The 23,141-nt window shown below is 41.3% G+C and overlaps 2 protein-coding genes across 3 annotated transcripts in view; one reads left to right on the plus strand and one right to left on the minus strand.

Moving 5' to 3' along the window:
• The window catches only part of LOC117458083 (LHFPL tetraspan subfamily member 7 protein), a 132,985-nt gene that overhangs the window by 85,111 nt on the left and 24,733 nt on the right, over positions 1 to 23,141 (plus strand). The gene's annotated exons all lie outside the window — the stretch shown is intronic.
• Positions 1,012 to 3,524, minus strand: LOC117458084 (uncharacterized). Of its 2 annotated transcripts, none has more exons than XM_034098334.2 (5): positions 3,137 to 3,524; positions 2,591 to 3,046; positions 2,298 to 2,428; positions 1,696 to 1,788; positions 1,012 to 1,328 (listed from the first exon to the last, which is right to left on the minus strand). In XM_034098334.2, exons 2-5 carry the CDS (start codon positions 2,616 to 2,618, stop codon positions 1,023 to 1,025), a joined length of 558 nt encoding a protein of 185 aa, XP_033954225.1. In that variant the 5' UTR covers positions 2,619 to 3,046; positions 3,137 to 3,524; the 3' UTR covers positions 1,012 to 1,022. The 2 variants fall into 2 exon arrangements, with proteins under 2 accessions (XP_033954225.1, XP_033954223.1); XM_034098332.2 differs by having other exon boundaries at positions 2,298 to 2,450.

Consider the following 23,141-nt stretch of genomic DNA (forward strand, 5'->3'; position numbering starts at 1 on the left):
TTTTCCACTTGGGTAACCAGGGGCATCCGGACCGTTACATGTTTGATAACAAATCCATATAGCTTTCAGCTGCTCCTGATGAAAGGTATAATCTCATCCGCTGACAAATAGGGCCTGTCTGCTGTGTGCTGGAGGAGCGTTTCAGTGTGTGCATGTGTGTGACACAGCAAGCTGAATACTGGCACACACTGATAAAAGTATTTCGTTCAACCAATTAAAAATGTTTAGGGTAATGGTTCACATCTATACTCTATAGCTTGAGCCAAGGAAAAATAAATAACTTGTCTCTAACAATATTTCTTATGTCCATGGAAACTATGATATAAGACTTGGTACAAAGTATATTTTCTTGTTGAAGGAAGTCAATTAATTTAAATTCTATATTTAATCCAAACAAACAAATATAGATTTTATCAAACAGTTTTTTCTCGTTAAAATTAACTAAATATTATTTGTTTTATCCAATCAAAAATGTATACATTTTGTTAAACTATAATTTTCTCATTTAATCTAATCCAAAAAAATATAGATTACATCAATAATTCTCATTACACATTGTGATATTTAATAACGGATTTATTACTTATAAAACAAAACATATGTACAGGGTATCTGCATTGTTCAAATAAAATGTAACAATTTAAAATACATAGAAAAACTGCACCGCGGTTGTATGCCTAAAGGCATAAAAATGAAAAAGAATTCTTGCCAGAAAACAGTCAAGTTTCTCAAGGGTCAGATTGGAACTTTGAAGAGCTGACAGCCAAACATATTGACCTTTGAAACCAAATGCGGACGCAACTTGCGTACTCTACCAGCCAGAGCAGAGCCCATCAGTGTCACAGGGTAATTGCTATAACAGTTTTTATATTTTCAAACAGTTGAACTTCAGAATGACGAACCATAACTAGTCACACAACAGGTGTGTAACCGTTTCATTCTCCAGGACAGTCACATACGTTTTCTGTGACTTGTTATTGTCTTTATCATTTTCTATGACGTGTAGGAAACCTGAACTAAGCTCAATTGTAGAGCTGGTCATAGAGCTTCTTGACCTTGGTGGCCATGCCTTTCGGGTCCAGCTCCATGAAGACTTTCTGGATATATTCAAATGTCAATTTTAATGTCTTGGGATATTCCAGATTGAGAGCATAAAGGAAGCCCAGGAGAATGGCGACAGCATTTGCAACAGACGCCAACTTATTCACAACCTCTTGTCCCTCAAGAATGATGCCAATGTCTTTGGTTGCGGCTTGTGCATCTCTGATGACGAAGATTGCGATAGTTTCCCGCTGAAGAATTTGTCCAGCCTCATCCTTCTCCGACACCTGGAAAATAATTTAGGAAAAAAGAATCTGAAATCAATATAGCTCGGGTTTCCCCCCAGATGAATAGCCTAACTGTTAAGACATATCGTGGACGTCCTGGAAGGCCATAATTGGCTGTAAGAAGGAATTGTATTGTGATGCATAGCTTTGGCTCTTGTCTGTAGCTATTGTCTGAGCACGTCTTTAAACACTACTAGGACTGCCTATTGGTTACTCGCTGTGTTGGTGACATTTGAATGTGACTCCTATTACACTTGTTGTTAGTCACTCTGGATAAGAGCACCTGCTAAATAACTAAAATGTTATGTAAAATGTAACACATCATATAAAGTGGAATTTTAACACCTCAACAGTAATCTTGCCTCACCAGGAATTCTTTGATCAGGTCCTCCACCGATTCTCCCATGTTGAGGATGAGACATTTGAGAGCAATCTCCCTCTTTGTAGTGGTGTCAGTATCCTGCATGAAGACAGTCACAATAATTAATGTTAATTGTTCAGTTCGTCCATTCAATCAGTGCGAGTGTGCCACGGTTTGTTAATGTGGGATTGAGAGCTAGTGTATGTAGGAATGAATGCATGGGAATGAGCTTTAGGTGATAAATGAGTAAGGATGCATTTAGACAGTAGAGACATGAAAAAAGAGCATAGTTTGGCGTGAAGGTAGGGCTGGACACTTTCATATCAGTCGATAAAATAATGATTACAATATCAGTCAATTAGTGTGTCAACCATATTAAGGCCATGAAAAAACAGCCAAGAATTCCCATTACGCCAAAATGAATGTCTAAACATGTAGATGAACATGAAGAATGAATGTGCCAAGTCTATGAAACCTCTGGCTAAAAGGTTGCTGTGTCGGATCAGTGACCAATGCTATAGATAATTGATTATGTATTGAAAGATATATCTATTGTTATTGAGGCATATATGTAAGTGAGCAGTAAAGTAAAAAACATCTGTACATACCGTTTCCACAAATGGCAGGAGCTTTGTCTTCTCCCGGATAGCTCCACCCTTCTTTCTGACGACTTGAATTAGTTCACTGCACTTCTCGTCAAGTTTCTGCATGAACCTTGCTTCAAGGGGTATTGTGGTTACTCTGATGAATTCTTCATTCACCTAGGGAATATAGGTAGTATAGGTATATATATCAAAAACAGACAAAGGATATGTGCCTCATGCAAAAGCATGTGATTTAGCTTTACGTACATTTGATTACACACACATATACATACATACTATGAGTAAAGTTAGTGTACCTCTTGAACTTCGAAGAGTGCTGGCCATCTCTCGATCATTTCGTGCAAAGATGTTTTCTTGTCGACAATTTCTTGCCTCCGAAATGCGAACGTCCGAGCCATCTTATTGTTTGGACATTGTTCCTTTTCTTTACCTCAGACAAGAGGGCCACTCTCTCTTGCTCCATGGACTCTGTTGTCTCGTTGAAAGGCAGAGATGGGTAATGGTTAGACTCAGCTCGCCTAGGTTTCTTTATGTTCTTTGCTGGGTGGGCATCCGTCAGCAACTTTTTTTTCAGAGTATTCACAGTCAACTCGTCAGATGATGAACTGTGTGATTTCAGGTATGTGCGATAGTTGTACATCTTCGTCTTGAGTCTCTGTTTCCATCCGTAACTGTGGTTGAAGGACCCAGGTTCTTTCATACAGGGGTGTGTCTGTGTGAGTGCCTCTGCCACTTCACTGAAGTCTGCATCGCTAGGATAGGATTTGTATGAATAGACTTTGTCAGCGAGCGTTTCCAGTATGTTGGAAAGCATTTTAGAGCTGGGTGGGAGTGAGTCTAACCTGGTTTCTCTGGTACTCTGCATTTCCATCCCTAAGTTGTGTTTCTGTTGAATGAGAGAAAGTAGGGATGAGGAACACCTTGGGCCACTGCTCCTTTCTGTAGGTGTCCGAAGAAGGGCTGCTTACGGGTAATGTGTCACCCGAGCATGCAGATGAAGACATACTGGAATCATCTTGGCGTTGAAAATTAGCCTTATCCACAGAGTATTCCACTGGCTCTAAGAATAAAGTCACACTGGGTACTACATTAATAACTTTCAAAGTGGCAAGATCCTTGAGTTCTGAAGTAGAAGTTAAGTTAACCCAAGTGCCGAAATCAGCGTCTTTGTATTGAAGCCGTATTTCATTAGTTAGACCACAGAAATTCGTTATTTCTTGGATGACTTCGTCAACCGAGGAGGGGATGCCATTAGGAAGCTCCAGCTTGATGTGACTGTCCTCTTCTAAAATCACCAGGAGCCGCGTGACGCCCGCCATGTTTGGAGATCCTCTGAGTGGGAGGGAAAGAAAGCAAGGTGGGGTTTGGAGAGAGAGAAAGAGATATTAGAGATGTGCTTTTTTCATGGTTGAATAATGATTGTGTGCTATGAACAAATAGTTTTACGTGCAACATTAGCTTTGTTGAATTTAAATGATATGATCATTCATGTTAATTACAATGAAAACAAAATTAACCTGCATAATTCATCACATCCACTTTGCTTCTGACCCACCCCAAACAGATATTACTTTATGCTAACCTTAACCTTGAATATATCGCTTGAGTGTAATAAGCCGCATGGCCCCAACTGTGTAGTCTGCCAGGGGGTAAGGATCGGTCAGTTGAGATGCCTCAAAAACTTCAATCTCCTTCGAAGGCGAGATTTCGAGTTGATAGGCTCTGTAGTGTTCCATGTACCAAGAACTTAGTTTCCGAACAATGAAGACCAATTCCTTTTTGAGAACCACCATCTGGATGATTTCCGTGAATGCAGGCATCCCTCTGATTGATCCACGAGCAAGGATCATTCCAAGTCTGTAGTTAAATCCGTTATAGATGACATTTTCGGCCAAAGAAACTTCCTTCACATTTGGGTTCTTGTGTTTGACAGCCTGTGCAATATCATCTTTCAGGACGTCAATGCTAACAGTTGAGAGCTGTTTCACTTCCAGTAGAGGCTTAGGAAAGCTACATGAGTAGAGCTGGTGTGCCATGGATAACTGGTGTCTCTCTGCCAAGGACAACAACAAGTTTTTAAAGCAGCTAGTGTGTCGTACAACTCTCTTAAAAAAGCTATGCTTGGCTTCAAATCTTAAAGTCCAGAGAGAAACTAGAGGACCAAATTGATAGATTAGCTGTGGGTAGTGTTCCAAGAAGTGATGCTTAGGAAGCAAGTTGGAGTCTGGGAAAACCTCCTTAAACCGTACTCTATGCTCAGAGATTTTGAAATTCAAATAAGCTATCGTTTCGTCAGTGTGCACCCGTGTGACAACAAGGTCAACTATGTCCTTCAAGTCAGTGAGGAGATTCCAGGCAGGTTCATCAGCAGGCACTTTCTGTCCCAGGAGGAGCGGCAAAAACCTGATCAAACTCCAATTCTCGTGAGAATTGCCACCAACTGTTCTCCTTGTTGCATAGGTAAGAGGCACAGGATGGGGACAGTTTGTTTTATCTGTCCACTTGAAGGGGAAAGTTTTTATAGAGTCATTCAAAAATTCCAAAGTAAAGTACTTCTTCGAGGTGAACACAGAGAGACAAAGAGCTATTTCACGAGGAACAATTCCTTCAAATAGATCATGAACGATGTCTGGAGGAAAGCCAGTTGTGACATTAAAATGAGCAAGTTTTTCCGACAAAACACACCTCTTAACACCAAAACAATTGGCCAATGATTCTTCCTCAAGTGTTTTAAGATGTCTTGCGTGACCCTCCTCTGTCCTCAAAGAGAATGCTCCACTTCCTACGTCACTCGTTTGAAAATCTAATTTCCGAGCTGTACAAAACCTACAAACATAAGCACTCGAAAAACTCTCCACAAAACCAGCAAGACTATGAGCACCTAGGTTGTCAGCAACAACACATTGCACTGTTCCCTTTACACATTTTCCTAACTTGGCCACAAATATTCCATGTTGCTCTAAAATAATGATGTCATTAATCAAAGGTTCAAGAACTGCCTTGTATCCATACAACTTTACATCATCACTTTTGATCAATGCAGCCAAGTAGATTGATGACAATGAAGAGTGAACCAGGTGGAAGATTGCCTAAAATCCAGTATATGGCACAGATTTTATGTATTTTGCGCGAAGTCCCAAGGGGATTACAAACCTCAAAATCATCTATGTACAGAATTAATGAAACTGCACACTCATTTGATAAAAGACTGTTTTCTTTAAAGTTCGCACCATCCCAGAGACATCTGTATACCTGCCTCTCACTTGACACTGATTGAAGTTTCTCCTTTAAATTAACTGCATTGCTGAGGATAGTCTCACAATTCAAAACCTGCTGCAACGTTTTTAGTACAGGAATATATTGAAAAGACCTTCTGTTCTTTCGGTCAATTACATATTCTACTGGTTCCACTACACAGAACTTACTTCTATAATATTTGTTGCGCCTCCATGCAGTAGATAATGGGCCTTCTTTTCCAATAACAAGTTGAATAGGATGTGAGGTACAGAGTTCTGTCGCTAACTCTTGGACAAGTGATTCATCTACCCGACAGTTATGATCCACAAAAAACTGAGTGATAGTCTCCTGAGTGACCGGCACAGACACAGTCCCTATGAGATATTGCAGTTCCTCAAGGAGTATATTTACAGCTGCACTTGACACCAGGTAGCTATGTTCCAATTTCAGTAAAACTGAGGCTAATTTTAGCTCAACATCTTTTCTCAAATCTCTAGGTTCTTCAAAAGTTGGTTCTTCAAATTGTAAATCCTCATTTAACTCAGTGTCACTGTTAACTGAATCCAAAGCAGAAGGATTGAAGAGTGATCTGTGAACTATTCCAGGTTTTAAATCTCTAACTGTACACACTTTGTGTTTTCTCCATTTATGAGTGTGGAAACTTCCATATATGTTGGTTTGATATAAACAATCAACATAAATACAAGGAACTAATTCATTATTTTTCAAATGTTGGCCAATGTGGTGAAAAAAGTCTGTTTCAGTAGTAAGTTGATTTTCGTCACAAAGATGGCACTTAAAATGTGAGATATCTGCTCTTGAGGATTGCTGAGAAGGGTGTTGTGTACAAAGATGCTTCAGTAGTGCATTCCATGTTTTACATGAAAATGGGCAGTTTTCATATAGGCAGGGATAAGCATGGTGCCTTCCATAATGTTGATGATCTAGTCTATAATGTTTTAGCAGTTCAGATCTTCTGGTACATGAATAGCCACAGTCCTTGCATCTCCACATCCAACCAATAACTCCCCCCCCACCATTGAAAAATGAAATCCCCAAAAAAGCAAAAATCCCCAAAAAGTTTCTACTGTATGTCCAACCATAACAGCAGCGATGAGAGGGTTGAGGCTGAAGATATAGATGTTTCCACTCGAGGAAATCAATATCCTAGATAGGAGTGAGAGGAGTCTGAAAAATAGAGAGATTAACTCATAGTCTTCAAAAACATCACCAATATAAATGCTCAAATCAATGGCAGAATATGATTTAACTTTAATGCAATCAATATAGTTGTTGAAGACCTTTGTGTGCGTTCATCTAGCTATATTTTTTATCTACGATTGTACACACCTATAGTAAGGTTAACTTAACAGTGTTTTTCAATTGGAAATTTCATATCTTGTTGGTCAAATTGACATTACATTACAAATTAACAAAACAAAAAATCTCTCAACATGCCAAAAGATAAAAACATGCACTGCAGGTCCAAAAAGCGAGGTTGAAAAATAAAACTTGAAGTTGAATTAGAACCACCATGCGGGCCGGGCCGGGACCGCATGGTGGTATGCTAGCTGCTTGCTTGCTAGCTAATAACTAGCTAATTAACGTTACCACTGTACAATAAGTCACGGATAAAATGAGTTAATTTATGTAACATTTACCAACGTCGACATCGCATATTGTTACCAAGTCCAAGTGTATAGTTAAACTAAACTAAGTTTAAGACTTACCAACATGGACATCACGTAATGTTAGCAAGTGTAACGTTAAACTAAAATAAGTTTAACATTTACCAATGTCGACATCAAATAATGTTACCAAGTACGTTTGCAGAGAAATGGCAAAAATATATAGCACGGAAAAATAAAACTTGAAGTTGAATTAGAACCACCATGCGGGCCGGGACGCATGGTATGCTAGGTAGCCAGCTAATAACATGGTGGTATGTTAGCTGCTTGCTAGCTAGCTAATTAACGTTACCGCTGTAACATAAGTTATGGATAACATGAGTTAATTTATGTAACATTTACCAACGTCGACATCACGTATTGTTACCAAGTGTAAAGTTAAACTAAACTAAGTTTAAGACTTACCAACGTGGACATTACGTAATGTTAGCAAGTGTAATGTTAAACTAAACTAAAGTTTAACATTTACCAACCTCGACATCAAATAATGTTACCAAGTACGTTTGCAGAGAAATGGCAAAATATATAGCATGGAAATAACAGCATGCTACGAAATACAGCAGCATAATTAAATTGTTGTTTTCACTTACCACAATGTAATGGTTGCTCTCTGTCTCTCCGGTGCAGGAAAAGATCTGTCGTGCTGAGAAATGGCTCTCTTCCTGGGCGGCCTGGGTTGTGTGAAGACGGTCCTGTTTTATAGCTTTCTGTTTAATGCGCATGTGCGGGCCTATGCGTAACCTTAAAATTGTATATTCGTCAAAACGGATATTTCTTAGTTGAGCTCTGAATTAAAAATATTTTCATTCAAAAAATATATTGAAAAACAAATTATTATTTGAAAAAATAAAACAAATAATGTTAAATTGAATGAAAGGAGAATTATAAATTGGATGGAGTACAGCTCGAAAACCTTTTTCCAGTGCAGACAAAGAGCCACTCCCTGTGTGTTGTTGAAGGCTGTTGTGTTTCATGCGGAAAAACTGAGGAGAGTCTGTCTCATAAAATGAAATAATATTCCAGAGCACAGGGGATGTAGTCTAATATATGACATTTTATTGTTTATCTTCTACCATGGGATCTGTTTTTTAATATCAGGACTGTGATACACAATTTTGTCGTCTAAATTAACATCTCTCCCAGAACGGTTAATAATGAAGGATTCTTATTACTGCATCGCCCAATCCAAAAAACAACTTATTTTTCAAACTAAATATATAGCGAATAATTGCCAGTGATGGTGCTATTCCATGTAATTCAATAAAAAACAATGTTTTAATAGTTATTTTATACTAATGTATAAGATGGACTGTGTGTGTACTTCTTTGGTTAAACCCATTTTGAAAGGGTATGAAGAAAACATTTCTTTGGAAATATGTTGCTTAAAATGTAATGTGCCGATCAATAACATTTTAAATTCAACATTTTGTAACTTTGTTAGATGTAAGTACCCTGACAATGGGAGACACTTCTAAGGACATTGAAAACACATATGAAACAAACCATTTAAATCTACAAATACAGTGATTGTTAGCCATTTTAAACTTTTTGTGATAACATATTTTCTCTTTTTTACTGAGGGTTGGATAAGAAAATCAATACCAGGATCATACCTGACTATTTCAGATTAGGCTGGAGCCTGGAGGTGCTTAGCCTAGCTTAGCATTACAACCTGAAACAGGTAACCTGGCTAAATATGCCTGCTATCTGAAGCCAAGAAATTAACCTTTATTTTATTCGTTGTTTGAACTGTTAAAAGGTCTAAGTGTATAACAATGTGTGGTTGACAGTGTATATGTGAAGGGATATGTCTTGTCCAGGAGCAGTGACTTCCTGTATTCTCCACTGCTTGCCTGTCAAGCACTGTCAACCTCACAGTGTCAACGAGACTCCAGTTTAAACATTTAAGTGAGAGTAGAGATTTATTCATATTACATTGAATGATAATGGGGTTCAATTTCAATTGTCAAAGAAATTAAATAAAAAATTATTGATTTATTAAACATTTAATCAATCGACAGTTCTCTGTGTGCTATGCAAAATCAAATATATGAAATGCAAATGCGATCTGACATGAATCTCTTTTCTTCACCCTGATCTTCAGATGTCTTCCTGCCCTCTGTGGCCTCACTTCCAATAACAAATCATTGGTAATGAAAAAACCTTGAGGCGCAAAAATGCCGCAGAGGACATTAAATCTGATAAGAATGAAAGTAATGCTTCAAACAAGAAGGAGCAAGACTAACCTGTAGCCAGGCTGCCTTTATTGTACAGTATTACCAGACATCCCATTAGCATGTATGGCATCCACTCCCAACACACCCGCCGCCATTATCATAATGTCCCTGGGCTTAGTACCCCGTCCCAAAGGCCAATGGGGTCTCCATTTCACTGCTCGAATAGTGGAAAGTGCCTCAGCGTCCCGCTAGACCTCCAGGTTATCCTGCTTAGGCCATTAGGAATATTGTGAAGAAGGGTGATACAGGTGCAGATGCATTTTATTGTTTGTGTGTTTGAAAGAAACGGGGACAGATGTAATATGGGAATAATTCATTGGCAGTTAATGGGATTTCGGTAGGAGCTCGTGTTGTTGACAGTTCACTTTAGCAGCCTACCTCAGTGTGAATTATTAAACAGTTGTGAATTCCTATTAGTGGTGGTGACAATGGAGCAGGCCAGACAAAGAGCCTGATTCACAGACAGCACCCACACACAAGGCGGAAAACAAAGCTGCATGTTGCTGAACTCAAAAAGCACACAAAACTAGTCACACAACTAAAACACACAAGCACTAATACATTTCTGGAAATTGTATTCGCTACGGCCAAATTAGATTATTATTCACACACGTTTTAAGAATTATAGAAGTGAAATAGGGCTTAACAAGATTCCAAGAAAAGCATCCAATCCACTCCTCACAGTCCACACACACACACACACACACACACACACACACACACACACACACACACACACACACACACACACACACACACACACACACACACACACACACACACACACACACACACACACACACACACACACACACACACACGCGTAAAGGCTAAGGAAATAGCACTTCCCAAGTCACGAGGCGGCTTAATTGAATTTTCCAGTGTTTGCTCTGAGTTGTGACAAGGTCATTCTATTTCCTCTCCGAGTATTTTTTCAAAACAGTGTCTTAGTCTGTTATTATAATAAAGACACACACAGGACAAGGAAAAAACACAGGTTTTGGTCTCTGAGAGCGTGTGTTGGTCCTGCCCGAGCGTGTGTTGGTCCTGCCCGAGGTTGTCTGCATCTACGTCTGTGTCTGTCTCATTATGCAGATACACAAGGTTACAGTGGCTGCCTGCTGGGTGTCAGTCTGTGTTCGTTGTAGTGTTTTACTATCTGTTCTCAGCTTTCCACACAAACATGGGCATCACGGACAGCGCTATTAAAAGCCAAGGTGCGCTCTCGACCCGGCTGTCTGTCAAAATGATTGGTCGGCTGTTTGTAATCGATGGAGCCCGGCCCACAAGCCAGCCACGTAAATCCATACAGACTGTTGGGAAAGATGAGATGGCGGCAAGAAAACTGTCACACACACACATGCAAAAACACACACACAAACCCCCACTCCTTGTTTAAATGGTTCCCCACTGTTTAAGACCCCATCGATCAGTTAGCGAGCGTGTGGCATTTTGACTTAAACCGTGCATGGATAATGGGCTTGGCAGGCGCCATACAGACAGTGGGACAGCAGCCCAAGCAACAAGCAGAGGGGCGCTCATTAATCCAGGGGCATGCCGTGACATTGCCAACAGGCTGCAGCTGGATTGAGGAGCATCTGGAGCACCCCACATCACCGACCCACCCCTCGTTGGAGCAAAGGCCTGGCCTGGTCTGGTGCAGTTGACTGCCAAAGCAGATGGTACTCTGGGTGGGTACAGGCTGGCCATGAGGCGTGCATGGGCAGTGATGGAAGCACACAGACATGCTTCGGCTCGCACTGGGTGCACTGGTCATATTTACTCAGTGAGGGAGTGTGATGTAGGTTTCATTGTTATGCATTTATAGAGCTGGACAAAGTGGAGGCTTTGGGAATTGGTGGTGTGTGGAGGCTTTCTGCATACACCTGGGATCACACAACACGATAAAAACCTTAACCAACCCAACTGATGAAAATGTGCATTGAGCAGACCAATTTGCCCTTTAATCCTCTGTAATGTGTCATAAGCCACTTTCTCTTATGATCGCCGGACATGTTTAGAGAAGTGTATCTGTACATTGTCCAAAGTTTCCCTTTCACATATTTAGCACACAACAGGAGATTGTTAGTGTTGGAAGCATTCACACTTATTGGAAATACTTGGTACTTGGTAGAATGTGCAGGAGGCAAGACTTGAAGGCTGACCGTTCCTGTTGTTGGTTAGTAATGTGGTTATAAACTCCCTCCTGGCTGGTCTACCTGCGTGTGCCATCCGACCTCTGCAGCTCATCCAGAATGCAGCGGCTCGTCTGGTCTTCAACCTTCCTACATGTTCCCACACCACGCCGCTCCTCCGCTCCCTTCACTGGCTTCCGGTAACTGCTAGAATCCACTTCAAGACAATGGTACTTGCGTACCATGCTGCGAATGGATCTGGCCCTTCCTACATCCAGGACATGGTTAAACCGTACACCCCAGCACGTGCACTCCGCTCTGCATCAGCCAAACGGCTCGCTGCACCCTCACTGCGAAGGGGACCCAAGTTCCCATCAGCAAAAACACGTGGGTTTGCTATCCTGGCTCCAAAATGGTGGAATGAGCTCCCCATTGACATCAGGACAGCAGAAAGCTTACACACCTTCCGGCGGCAGACTGAAAACTCATCTCTTTCAACTCCACTTCGAGCGATAGAACTATTAACAAAGCACTTATATACTATTAAAGGACTGGCTTATCTAAAGCCAGTTGAGTAGCACTTGAAATGTTTTAGCTCTATGAAGCCTGATGTACTTTATGATTCTGTTTTCTTCAAGTTTGTATTTTGTTGGTCGAACGCACTTATTGTAAGTCGCTTTGGATAAAAGCGTCAGCTAAATGCAATGTAATGTAAATGTAATATAAACAACCAAATCTCTTGTCGTTCCTTGAATTTCACGAGTGTGCCTTTGGTCCTTACACAACTAGTTATTTAATCCTGTTCAAACATTAAATAGGGTTTTCTTCCTTTTACAAATAAAAAGTTGAGTATTAATAAAATGCTCAAACTCAAACTACAGATGAGTTTTTACTACATTAGCCTAATTTTGATTGTGTAATGGAACATTTCTAATGCTTTATTGCTGAAATAGGACAAGAAATAACTGAAATACCTTACCCCTGTAACTGTTTGTTGCATCTGACTCAACAGAATCTTGAAAGTTGATGGAGAATGTTATCCTATCTTTTACACACAGTCAGGTATCACTGAGCTGGTTTCGCTCATGAACCCAGCCATGCAATAATTGGCGGGTCATTCTCAGTGACCGGCATTACAGATGGTGTTATGGTGATATTTAGTTCACACATTCATCACGCTCTGCTCTCCAGATCTCTGAGTGCTGCTCCTGCATATTCAGTTTGTCTTTGCTGTTCAATCCACTGACGGGGCCGTCCACCTGTGATGCATCGGTCCTGCAGCACCTCTGTCTGGTTCTGCTTCTGCGAAATTACACCGTCATTAGCGGCTAAACACACTCAGTGCTTTCCAAACTCAGACATCAATAAACTAATCACACACCCAGTACAAGCCAAACTGCACGTCAACGCGCTAGAATCGCAAAATGTCCACACTAATGAATGTAAATGTATTCAGTGCAAACCTACACACACCAGTTGAGCTGTTGGAGGCCAGAAAGCTACATCAGTGAGTAGAGAGAGGTACTGTCCCTCAACCAGATGGCACGGATTCACTTTGACAAGCATCCTCATTGCCGATGTGTCCTTTGTGCTCTCTGGTGTCAGCCAGTGGATGTGGCATAGGAAAAAAGAACTTCTCTTTTGTGATAACAGTATTATTTTGACTCAATAGTAGACTTGTGTTGTCTTTTCCAATTATACAGACCCTTTTTCTTTCTCAGCACATCGCCTCTCAGCCAAATTGTGCTGCTTAATTAGCCCCAAAACAGAGAGGGAAGAAAATTGGTAACGACAGGGAGCACAATCCACATTAAAAACAGAACATGCGCACTAGCCGTTATTTTCGATTGTGTACTTGTACTTAAGCTAAAGCCCATTCTTCTGAGCGCAAAGTGTTGATGAGCATAATCTGGACCACATATGGCTGCGTTCTTGTAAACAGCTTCAGCATAATTAACCCACATAATGAGAGGAACATGAGGTCCCAATTTGTGTGGGCGCGGTGGACCCGTGCTACGAAAGAGAATCCTTATCATGGTCTCATTGCTGGGACCTGAACTGTCGAAGGAGACATCCGATAGGCTGACAGTTAGGGTCCTACGAGTCTGTGCTGTATTGAATCAACTCAGTGGGGATTGTGGAGCAGAGACAGCGATGGTCTCATAGCTGCTTTTTAGTGCATGCTAATGGATAATTAGGCATTTCATGACTGAAGCTGCATGGTTATTCTCATTTCATGCTACTAAGTACTCCCAGAGTGTCAGCATTATGCTGAGGACTGGGGGGGCCTGACTTGGTTTCCAGTGTCTCACTTTAAATGCTTTGTATATGTGACACTGTACAGATTGCTGTAGCAATGATGTATTATTGTATTATAAGCCATTCACCAATTAAGAATGACTCTTGTTATGTTGACATAAAGACAGTGGGGGTTTTCCCTTGGATATTTTTTAATGCACAAAATAATCTCTGTGGCAGACCAAAGTTTATGATACTTGTCTGCCTTTTCAAGCAAAATTATATTCACAAGTGAACACAATTTTGATGATTTCTGAAGCGTACACGCTATCGCCAGAAGTAAAAAGACAATGTAATGTTAGAGAGGAACTACATCACAATAGCAAGACTTCAACATCACCACTACCAAGCTAAAAACTGACTCATGTTCGTCATGATGAAGTTTAGTAATCTCTTATAGCCAATTGTTTGCAACAGCCTATTTTAAAGGTCTCCTATTTTACTATTTGTAGTCATATATTATAGGTCTCAGATATTTAAAAAGTGTTTTGCTCAAAATACCAAACAGATCACCTATTCTAGCCATGCATCATACCCCTCTATTTCAGCCCTGTTAGAGAAGTGCTGATTCCGGGTCCGTAGCTTTAAAAGAAAAAAATCAAGAGCCGAGACGAGAGCTCATGCACTCATGCGCTCATGCACTCAGTCTGTGTCAGTCGTGTCTCTCTGAGTCCTGTCTCCATTGCTTCAGAAGTTTCCATCACAGAGTCCAAAGCGTAGCATCTGGTGTAAAAATGCTGACTCATTCCCAGGTTGTTGGACTTCCTGCAGCACTGTGCACTTGTTATTCATGGCTGTTGAATTAAATGGTATGATGATATCGACACCGCCCATCTCACACTCCATATATGTTATTTTGACGGTTCGAAGACCTTCACCCTGACATTAGAGGCCCTATAGATGCTTCTGTCAGCTTAAGTCGTCAGCCAGGCTCTGGGCCATTAAACTGCTGTCTGTCAAACACCCTCCATATTAGACACAGCACCATTACATTTAAAGGGATAGTTTGTGTGTGTGTTTAAAAGACAGATTGGGTGGGTGTAATTTGTTCCTGCTGTTGCTTAGTGATAAAGCGGTTAATCGAGTGGCCACTGAAGATGTTCACCAGTCTTTGTGCTGCGTGATCAACGCCCCAGTCATCATGATGATTTCACACAAGAGAACCCAGCACAGTGTTTACGTGAATCGGGAGATTGTTTTTTCTGTGTGTGTGTAGAGGGTCACATTCGCCTGTAATAATAGAAATCCTGCATTTGTCTCGGTTAGCATCCTCGGATGAGGGGTTTTCCAGACCTGCGTGCTTTTGGGATGAGCCAATGTTTGTACACAGAAGAGACACACGCTGATTGGAGGCCTTAATGACAAGGACTACGCCTTGTCATTACAGCATGACCAGTCAGTTTAGCACCTGGCTTTGTCTTCTGCCTCTTCACCCTCCCACAGACGGAGTGACACCCAAGTGGCTCTGTTTCTCCCTTTTGTTGTGCGTAGCTGAAAAATAAAGCAGAATGTTTAAAAGCCTTCTGATGACTAAGTCTTTTAGATTGTTTTGTTTAAGGGCTAGAACAAGTGCCAAGGGGCTCGAGAGACTGTTTGTGTGGAGATAAAGCATTTGTTTACACGATTGTTGAATTCCTCAATACAAGCACTTAAAAGATTATTTATATCTCTACATGTAACTTAAATGCACAATATGTAAACTTCTGCCAATAGGAGTCTCCAAATTGAATGAAAAACAAAAGAGTTTGGTGTTGTTGTGTATTAGAGTGGAATCATGGGAAATGTGTGTCTTTACTTCCAATGCCATCGTTGCAGGCAGTTCTCCCTATTATGATTTCTTCACTTTCCGTCTTTCAGAAAAAAAATTCCTGGAGTCTTCCTCTCTAAAACAACAGTAAAACCCATTAAGGCACTGAATAAAGCAGTTTCAAAAACAAAATTAAAATCAGTGATTCTCAAGGGGACACAGGACACAGGGTCTGCAAGCTAACCGCTTACAGAGAAATTGTAAAAATGTTAAATACGACTGGATGAAATGTCATCACAGCTTCTGGAAGACAATCCCAACATGCAATGCTGAGACAACACACTTTCATGCAACACAATTAAAATGTTAATGTTGCTGTGATGACCGATTGCTCCTAGCTTGAAGTTCATTATGAACATTTGAACTCATTTTAGTGCTCAACCCTACAACATAGATAAAGTTAGACATTTTAGATGAGGAAATGTTACATATTTCCCCTTAAAATACAAACATTTGAAATGTATACATGCTTGTCTCTTTAAATGTTGCAGAAAATCAAGTAGTGACACTTTTCCCTGTGCAGTATGCGTATACTCGTCATACCAACATATTGTACCATCTTCTGTGAAAGATAACAGCTCTATTGACGCTGCCCTGCTTGCTTCGACATTCTCTCGTGATAACACTTACAGTAATAGTTGCTTGTCACTGTGTGAGCACCTTGTTTGTAGCCTTATTTAACCAGGTGAAAGCCCCTTGAGATCAAAAGACCTGCACGTCACCGTGTCAGCTGAGTGGCTAACACCAGCAGCAATCATTGGACATCTGCACTCATTCACAGAAATACAAACCAACTGAGGCACAATTTGAAATTGAAACCAAAACCAAGACTTTGAAGATAAGTAGGATTCAGGTATGACATGTTTTTGTGTTGGAGGGTGTTTTATTCCCAGTGCTACACCCAGCAACCTCAGACTTAAATCATTTGTATTCAGCTTTAGGATAAACTGAGCCATGCACAGTCATCTGTAACTCCTAAAAGCCACTAAAAAAAAGTAAAGTAATATACCCTTGTATCCTTGTAATCAACAAGTCTCTAACCAGGTTTCCAACCAAACGTATCGCAATTCTTTATTTAATTTTGAGAAAATAATGTGTAGAATGTTTATTTGTATGAGTTATGAGATTAGCAGTTGGCAGTTGGTTCATAGAGATAAGCAGCAGTTGTAGCAATTCTTTCAGTCAAAAAAAACCCGAGTTCAGGACAAGATGGTCTTATTAAAAGTGAGCAAGTTGTACCTCAATATGGAAAAGAATGGAGAAAGCTGGATGGAAATATGAAATGTCTTTTTGTTTTATTGAATACTATGAGGAAGATTACATTACAGAAGCTTCAGTGGGAGTTGTAGTAACATGTTTCAAGTTTTTTGTTGTTATACTACCTTTTTTGCATTTATGGTTAAACAAAGGAATATACTGGAAACAAGAAAAGAGGTAATGACATGCAGCTAAAGGCCATGGGTAGGATGCAATCCCAGACTGCTGCAGTAAGGACTTGGTAAACTTATTGCTAAACTATTTATAGCCATCTGTATGCAGACATTGAAAATGCGCATAAAAACAGGTGGATGGAAACTCACCTTCAGTGTGAATTGGCTTGGTGGGGGTGGGGCTTGTTGAAATGGAGCTTTGAAACCATGTGTGGTGAACCAGAGGGGTGCAACCGATGTTGCAATTATACTGGACGTAAATCCGCTTGTGTGTGTATGTGTGTGTGTTGACGTACGACTCAATATATGATTCATGATGCCATTCAGTTGTGTGACACACTTGAGGAGTATCAGCAAAATGTCTCAGATTAGAATCCAGAATTAGGTGTTTCAATTTGTCACACCTCAAACTTTCACTAAGCGCCCTATGAATGCTGATAATATTATATATAATTATATATAAGCGTAGTGGATCACTCTGTTGTTACTAAGGCTCTGTTCCCAAGAATGGCCAAATGTCGCTCAGCCACACACGGGCCAGTGCATGTGTTTGTGTGTGTGATCTGACTGCTTTCACAAAGACTACTGTAACCAAGGAAATGCTTTCACCACATTAGCCCCCCCCCCCCCCTTCCTTGGGTCTCGGTGGTCTTCTTGATTACCTCTCTGGCCGTTCTTGTTACCTAAGCCTTCATTTACAGATCTGAAAGCTTGTGATCGATCTGAAGCAGAGATGGAAGCCAGGCAGAGGATGAAGGAGGAATTATTTCAGAATGGCTTCTTTGACTAAAGAAAAGATGCGAGTGATTAAAGAGCAGCATGAGTCCTTTTGCGTTGAGCATGATACTTCAGAAGTCTAAAAGGATGGCGTAGTGTGAGGTTGAGAGGAGCTGCTAAAGTCCTTTATTAGTCTGTTGGCATCAAGGCACGTCATTAAGAAGTGGTGTGTTTGTGCACCTGTGTGTGGGAAGAGAGAAGATCATTAAAGATGTAAGAGACTGTTAGACTTTTAAAAGAATACACTGAGTCTGGTTTATAACACAATAAAGACGTTTTCCTTTTCCCTGTAGTGTTTTCTAGTCTTAGCAACTTCTTTACAAATGGAAAAGAAGGATTTGAATGCTCTTTTTATTGTCACACATGCACACAACACACGCAGATACACAAGCCATCATTCACCCACATGTTTACACTTGCAGAGGCATGTAAGGTGCCACCTGCCATTCTGGAACAATACACATTCACACACACATTACCAGTCATTTTGGTTTCAGTTTCTTGCCCAAGCACACTTTTCGGTTACATGTGGGATCAAACCACCAACTTTCTAAATAGTGGACGACCGCTCTTCCTCCAGAGTTTGAAGTAGCTCAATTTAAAAGTACAGAAGCCCAGATTTGATATTATTTATGAATTTCTGGATATCAAAGTATCGATCCGACAGCTATTCTCTCTCCCTGGTTAGTTGAACCGCTGCATCCATGTGAAATACTAGTTGAGATTTGGAAAATGAGTTACAAAAATTGTTGATCTGATGGACTGAAGGACACATACTTCCTTCCTCACACCATACACTAGCTTGAAAGAAAGACATGATTTGGAGTGGCAAGAAGTTATTTGAATGTTTTAAATTATATTTTTAACTCAATATACGATAACTTTAGGCCTCTGAAATGATAGATACACATTTACCATCTGGCAATGCTGATCCTGATGTTTACAGCCAAACCATACCAGACGTTTAATTCAGTGTATACAGGCAAAACAAGTGTAATTTATCACCCATAGTCAACCATGAACAAAGACCCTGCACACTTGTTGTAAAGTTGTTTCAGTGCTCCATCTCTTGTAATGAACCTGATCCAGAGATCTGCTGATCAACTGACCTCCAGCCAGTGACACTCCAATTGAAGAGAGCAGCAGAGGAGGGGTAGCAGCAACGACTGACACAAGGCAGCCAACAAAACAGACATCTGTAGAGAATTAAGACAAAAGCTTCCTGTGGATTCCTACACTTCTAAACAAAGGCTTGTAGATGCAACTAAGACATGTGATCAAATCAAACACGTCACATGCACACACACACATATCTAAAAAAACATGGTCTGTTTACTCTGCTGGAAATCCACAAAAAAGACACTCTGATCCTAATAAGATTAATTCAACCAAGGATGAGATTAGCGGGGGAGCACACACACACACACACACACACACACACACACACACACACACACACACACACACACACACACACACACACACACACACACACACACACACACACACACACACACACACACACACACACACACAAAGCTGTTAAGATCTCTTGGCACTTCTTAGAGACTTCTGCTGGAATCTAACTGAGGGAACATCGAATCTTCTTAAAATGTCGCATGTTACAACATTAGTAGAAACCCACCAAAAAGTGTGCAAATACTTGTAGACTCCTCTTTAGACGAGTATCCCTTTTTCTTGAGGTGTCAATATTTGACGTAATTGATCTGCTACTTACTGTTTCTCTTTGAACCTCTTCAACCAGAGTTTGAACAGTGGGAAGACTGAAAGCCATTTTGATTCTGTAGAGGTAGAATTACTGTTGTCTGACTGGAGTCTGGTGGATTCTTCCTGGACATGTTAAACAAATGTACGCAAACAATCAAATGACCAAGTTTGACCGGAAGGTGCTGCAGTACATCCAGCCCGGTGATTCACCATGAATCGTATGTAAGTGAAAGGACAAAGAATGCGGAACTGGCACAAGCTTCATGTAATGCATTGACTGGAGATCACTGGACATCTTTAAGCAAATATAGTGTAACTACCTCAGCGTAACGGCACACCTGCACTCGTTCTTTAGGGGTGATGAAGAAGGAGGAAAGGCATTTTGTTATCTCCTCCCAAAATACCTGTATTTTTAAACGTGTAATTTATAATGATAAATCTCAGATTATTATTGTGATTAACGCAATTATACAAAACTCTTTTGATGCCGATTGTAACCTTTTCCAGTGAAAACAGAAGCCAGATTTTGTGGGCCTTTTGTTCATTGGGAGTAACGTGTGTCCGAGCTAAGGTTGTTCAGAGAGTTAAAGGATACAGTCTGCTCTTGACACACACCTTCTCCAGACTACAGCCTGCCATTGCTGTGTCAGACATACAGCAGGAGTCCTGTCTGGGTTCCATCCCCCACTCTGACCTTTCTCAACCTCATTCCTGTTCCCATTCCCATTCCCATTCCCACACACACACACACACACACACACACACACACACACACACACACACACACACACACACACACACACACACACACACACACACACACACACACACACACACACACACACACACACACACACACACACACACACACACACACACACACACACACACACACACACACACACACACACACACACACACACACACACACACACACCACACACACACACACACACACACACCTGCTCCCCACTTGGTAGGCTATTGTGAAGGCTGAAGGTAATGCTTTCCATTTTTCCTTAATGCCACTGGGTCAGGGAGCGATGGCAGGGCAGAGCTTCATTACAGGAGCCCAGCAGGGCTCCATGTCTCCTGTAGAGCCCCTACACACACACACACACACACACACACACACACACACACACACACACACACACACACACACACACACACACACACACACACACACACACACACACACACACACACACGCACGCACGCACGCACGCACACACACACATGCACACACATGCAATCTGTCTACATCATGCAGTTTCCATAAAGAATTCTATATATTGTCACATAATGGTTTGTATAGCAGGTTCTGCAACATCCACTCTTTAAGGAGGAAACTCTGCATCAGCTGCCTTTTGCACACTTTCGTTGATAAGTTGCATTTTGCCAAATCTACCCTTTACTCTCTACCCTTTAAAATATGATTAGTAAGCACATAATGGTTTGCAAACTGCCGTACCTTAAAATATCCCTCTGAAGATGCACATTGCTGAGCCAAGATGTATGCTAGTAGTACTTGTTAGGAGATATAAATGATAACTAGGCCGCATTTCCAAATCTCCTCGCGTCCCTAAACAAGCTGTTATCTTACATGAAGGCAATCCAGAGCATACACTTAACCGTTAAACAATAATCCACTTTAATGGTAATATACAATGCAATACAATCAAATACATTACCATACACAACCATATCGTATCATATGTGTAATGTCAGGAGATGGCCTACTCCTGGCTCCTGCCCACAGGCCGCCACGACCTTCCAGTCCGAGCGACGCGAGGAGAGAGAGAGAGAGGCACACAGCGGGGTTCCTGTCTAAATACTTCGCTGACCAGAGGAGGAGTTATCTGCGCCTCCCTTCCAGACCAGTGATTGGCTGCCCAAATTATTATCAACAGCTCACATCTTAAATTCCCCAATCCCAGTGGCTCAGCTTCATTATCACAGGGATGACTGTATGTTAACTCCACACCCTCTTCCTTTGTCCTCACAAAACCAAATGTTCACAGGCCCCAAAAACAGTTCACAGTTTTCTTACTCAAATCATTTTCCCTTTTTAAGCATCTTGATAGTTTACTAACATGAATACATACAAATATTTCCTCACAATTCCCCCTTTTGCACTCTTAAAAAAAGAGTGCAATTTACACAAGGCACTTGCAAAAAACTGCATCCTTGTCTGCTGAGTCTCCATACTTTTTATTCTCAGTGTCCACAGTGAAGGGCACTCCGTCCAGGCTCTCGTTGCAGATGACGCAGCGGAAGCAATCGGGGCGGTAAGACTTTCCCAGGGCCTGCCGGCCTGCATGTCCATGATTAGATGTCCACCTGCGTTGCACTTGTCTGCAGACTGCTGGAACCCAGAGTACAGAAAGTCCTCTTCACAGAAAACCCTTCCTGCGTCATAGTAGAACGCCTTCCCTCTCAGCCTTCGACTACAGGCGCTGCAGGTGAAGCAGCTGTCATGGTAGAGGCTGCCCATAGCTTGGCAGGCCTGGCTGGCTCCATACACCGTCTTGTTGCACTTAACACACACTCCTGTTTCAGCGGAGAGTGGAGTCCCCTGTGCCGTCCTGGCTTGCCGTGTCTTTGTCCCCTCTGATCCGCTGACGGCGGCTTCTGGGCTGCCTGCTAGAGAGATGTCTTCCTTCTCCTCCGGCTTGCTGATGGCGGCTTCCGAGTCGATGCTGAATAGATGTCCTCCCGATCTTCCTTCTCCGGTCCGATGATGATGCCTCCCGGGACGACTGCTGGATGGATGCCGCACACTGGCTCCGCACAGTGGTACCAGTTGTCCCCCTTTCCTTGTAGGCGGACGGCATGGGATGTCCTCTGGGTCACTCGGTCGGGGCCGGAGAGCCTGGGGTTGACAGTCAGCCTCCTGCGTCTCGGGTCCCCCTTTTGGCATCCACAACCTGTGTGGAGAAATCTGATACAAATCCCTCAAGCCTACGCTCCGGGCTCTGGGGCCCTCGGCTGTTTGACCCACCAGTGCGTGGCCACTTGGAGCCTGTTGGTGGGGTGTCTTAAAACAACAGACGTCGGTGCACAGGTTTGCTAAATTAATTGTGCAGCTTCAGAATCTTAATACTTGGACTGTGGCCACTAAATAAGAACCACAACATCTTTAGGTAAACTAAATAACATATTTCAATAGCTCTGAATTTCTGACAAGCATCTGTATTTATTTTTAAATGAAATCCCTGAGATCCCATTACAAATCTAAAAATATGATTTGAACTGCTAATGTTTCTGGTAAAGAAACACACTAATGTTATGGATTCAAAAACAACCAAAATCACAATACTAACAAAGTGAATGGCTTCCTGGTGATACTGCTACTACCCGTCAGTTCTTAGATATTATCCTACTAAAAAATGAATACAGAATTCCAACAAACTGTCATCAAATGTCTTTCTATTACAAATGTAGATGAAATGTATATCCCCATAATGACCTAAACAATAAAGTCTATGGCTCTTACTTCTTTACCAG

Source organism: Pseudochaenichthys georgianus, chromosome 14 (assembly GCF_902827115.2).
Source record: "Pseudochaenichthys georgianus chromosome 14, fPseGeo1.2, whole genome shotgun sequence".
Taxonomy (NCBI): Eukaryota; Metazoa; Chordata; class Actinopteri; order Perciformes; family Channichthyidae; genus Pseudochaenichthys; species Pseudochaenichthys georgianus.

Coding starts and splice junctions, on each gene's coding strand:
- LOC117458084 (XM_034098332.2), bottom strand. CDS start 2,692: ATGGCTCGGACGTTCGCATTTCGGAGGCAAGAAATTGTCGACAAGAAA. Junction 1,789..2,297: donor TCCTGCCATTTGTGGAAACG/GTATGTACAGAT, acceptor GTCTTCATGCAG/GATACTGACACCACTACAAA. Junction 1,329..1,695: donor ACCTGATCAAAGAATTCCTG/GTGAGGCAAGAT, acceptor ATTATTTTCCAG/GTGTCGGAGAAGGATGAGGC.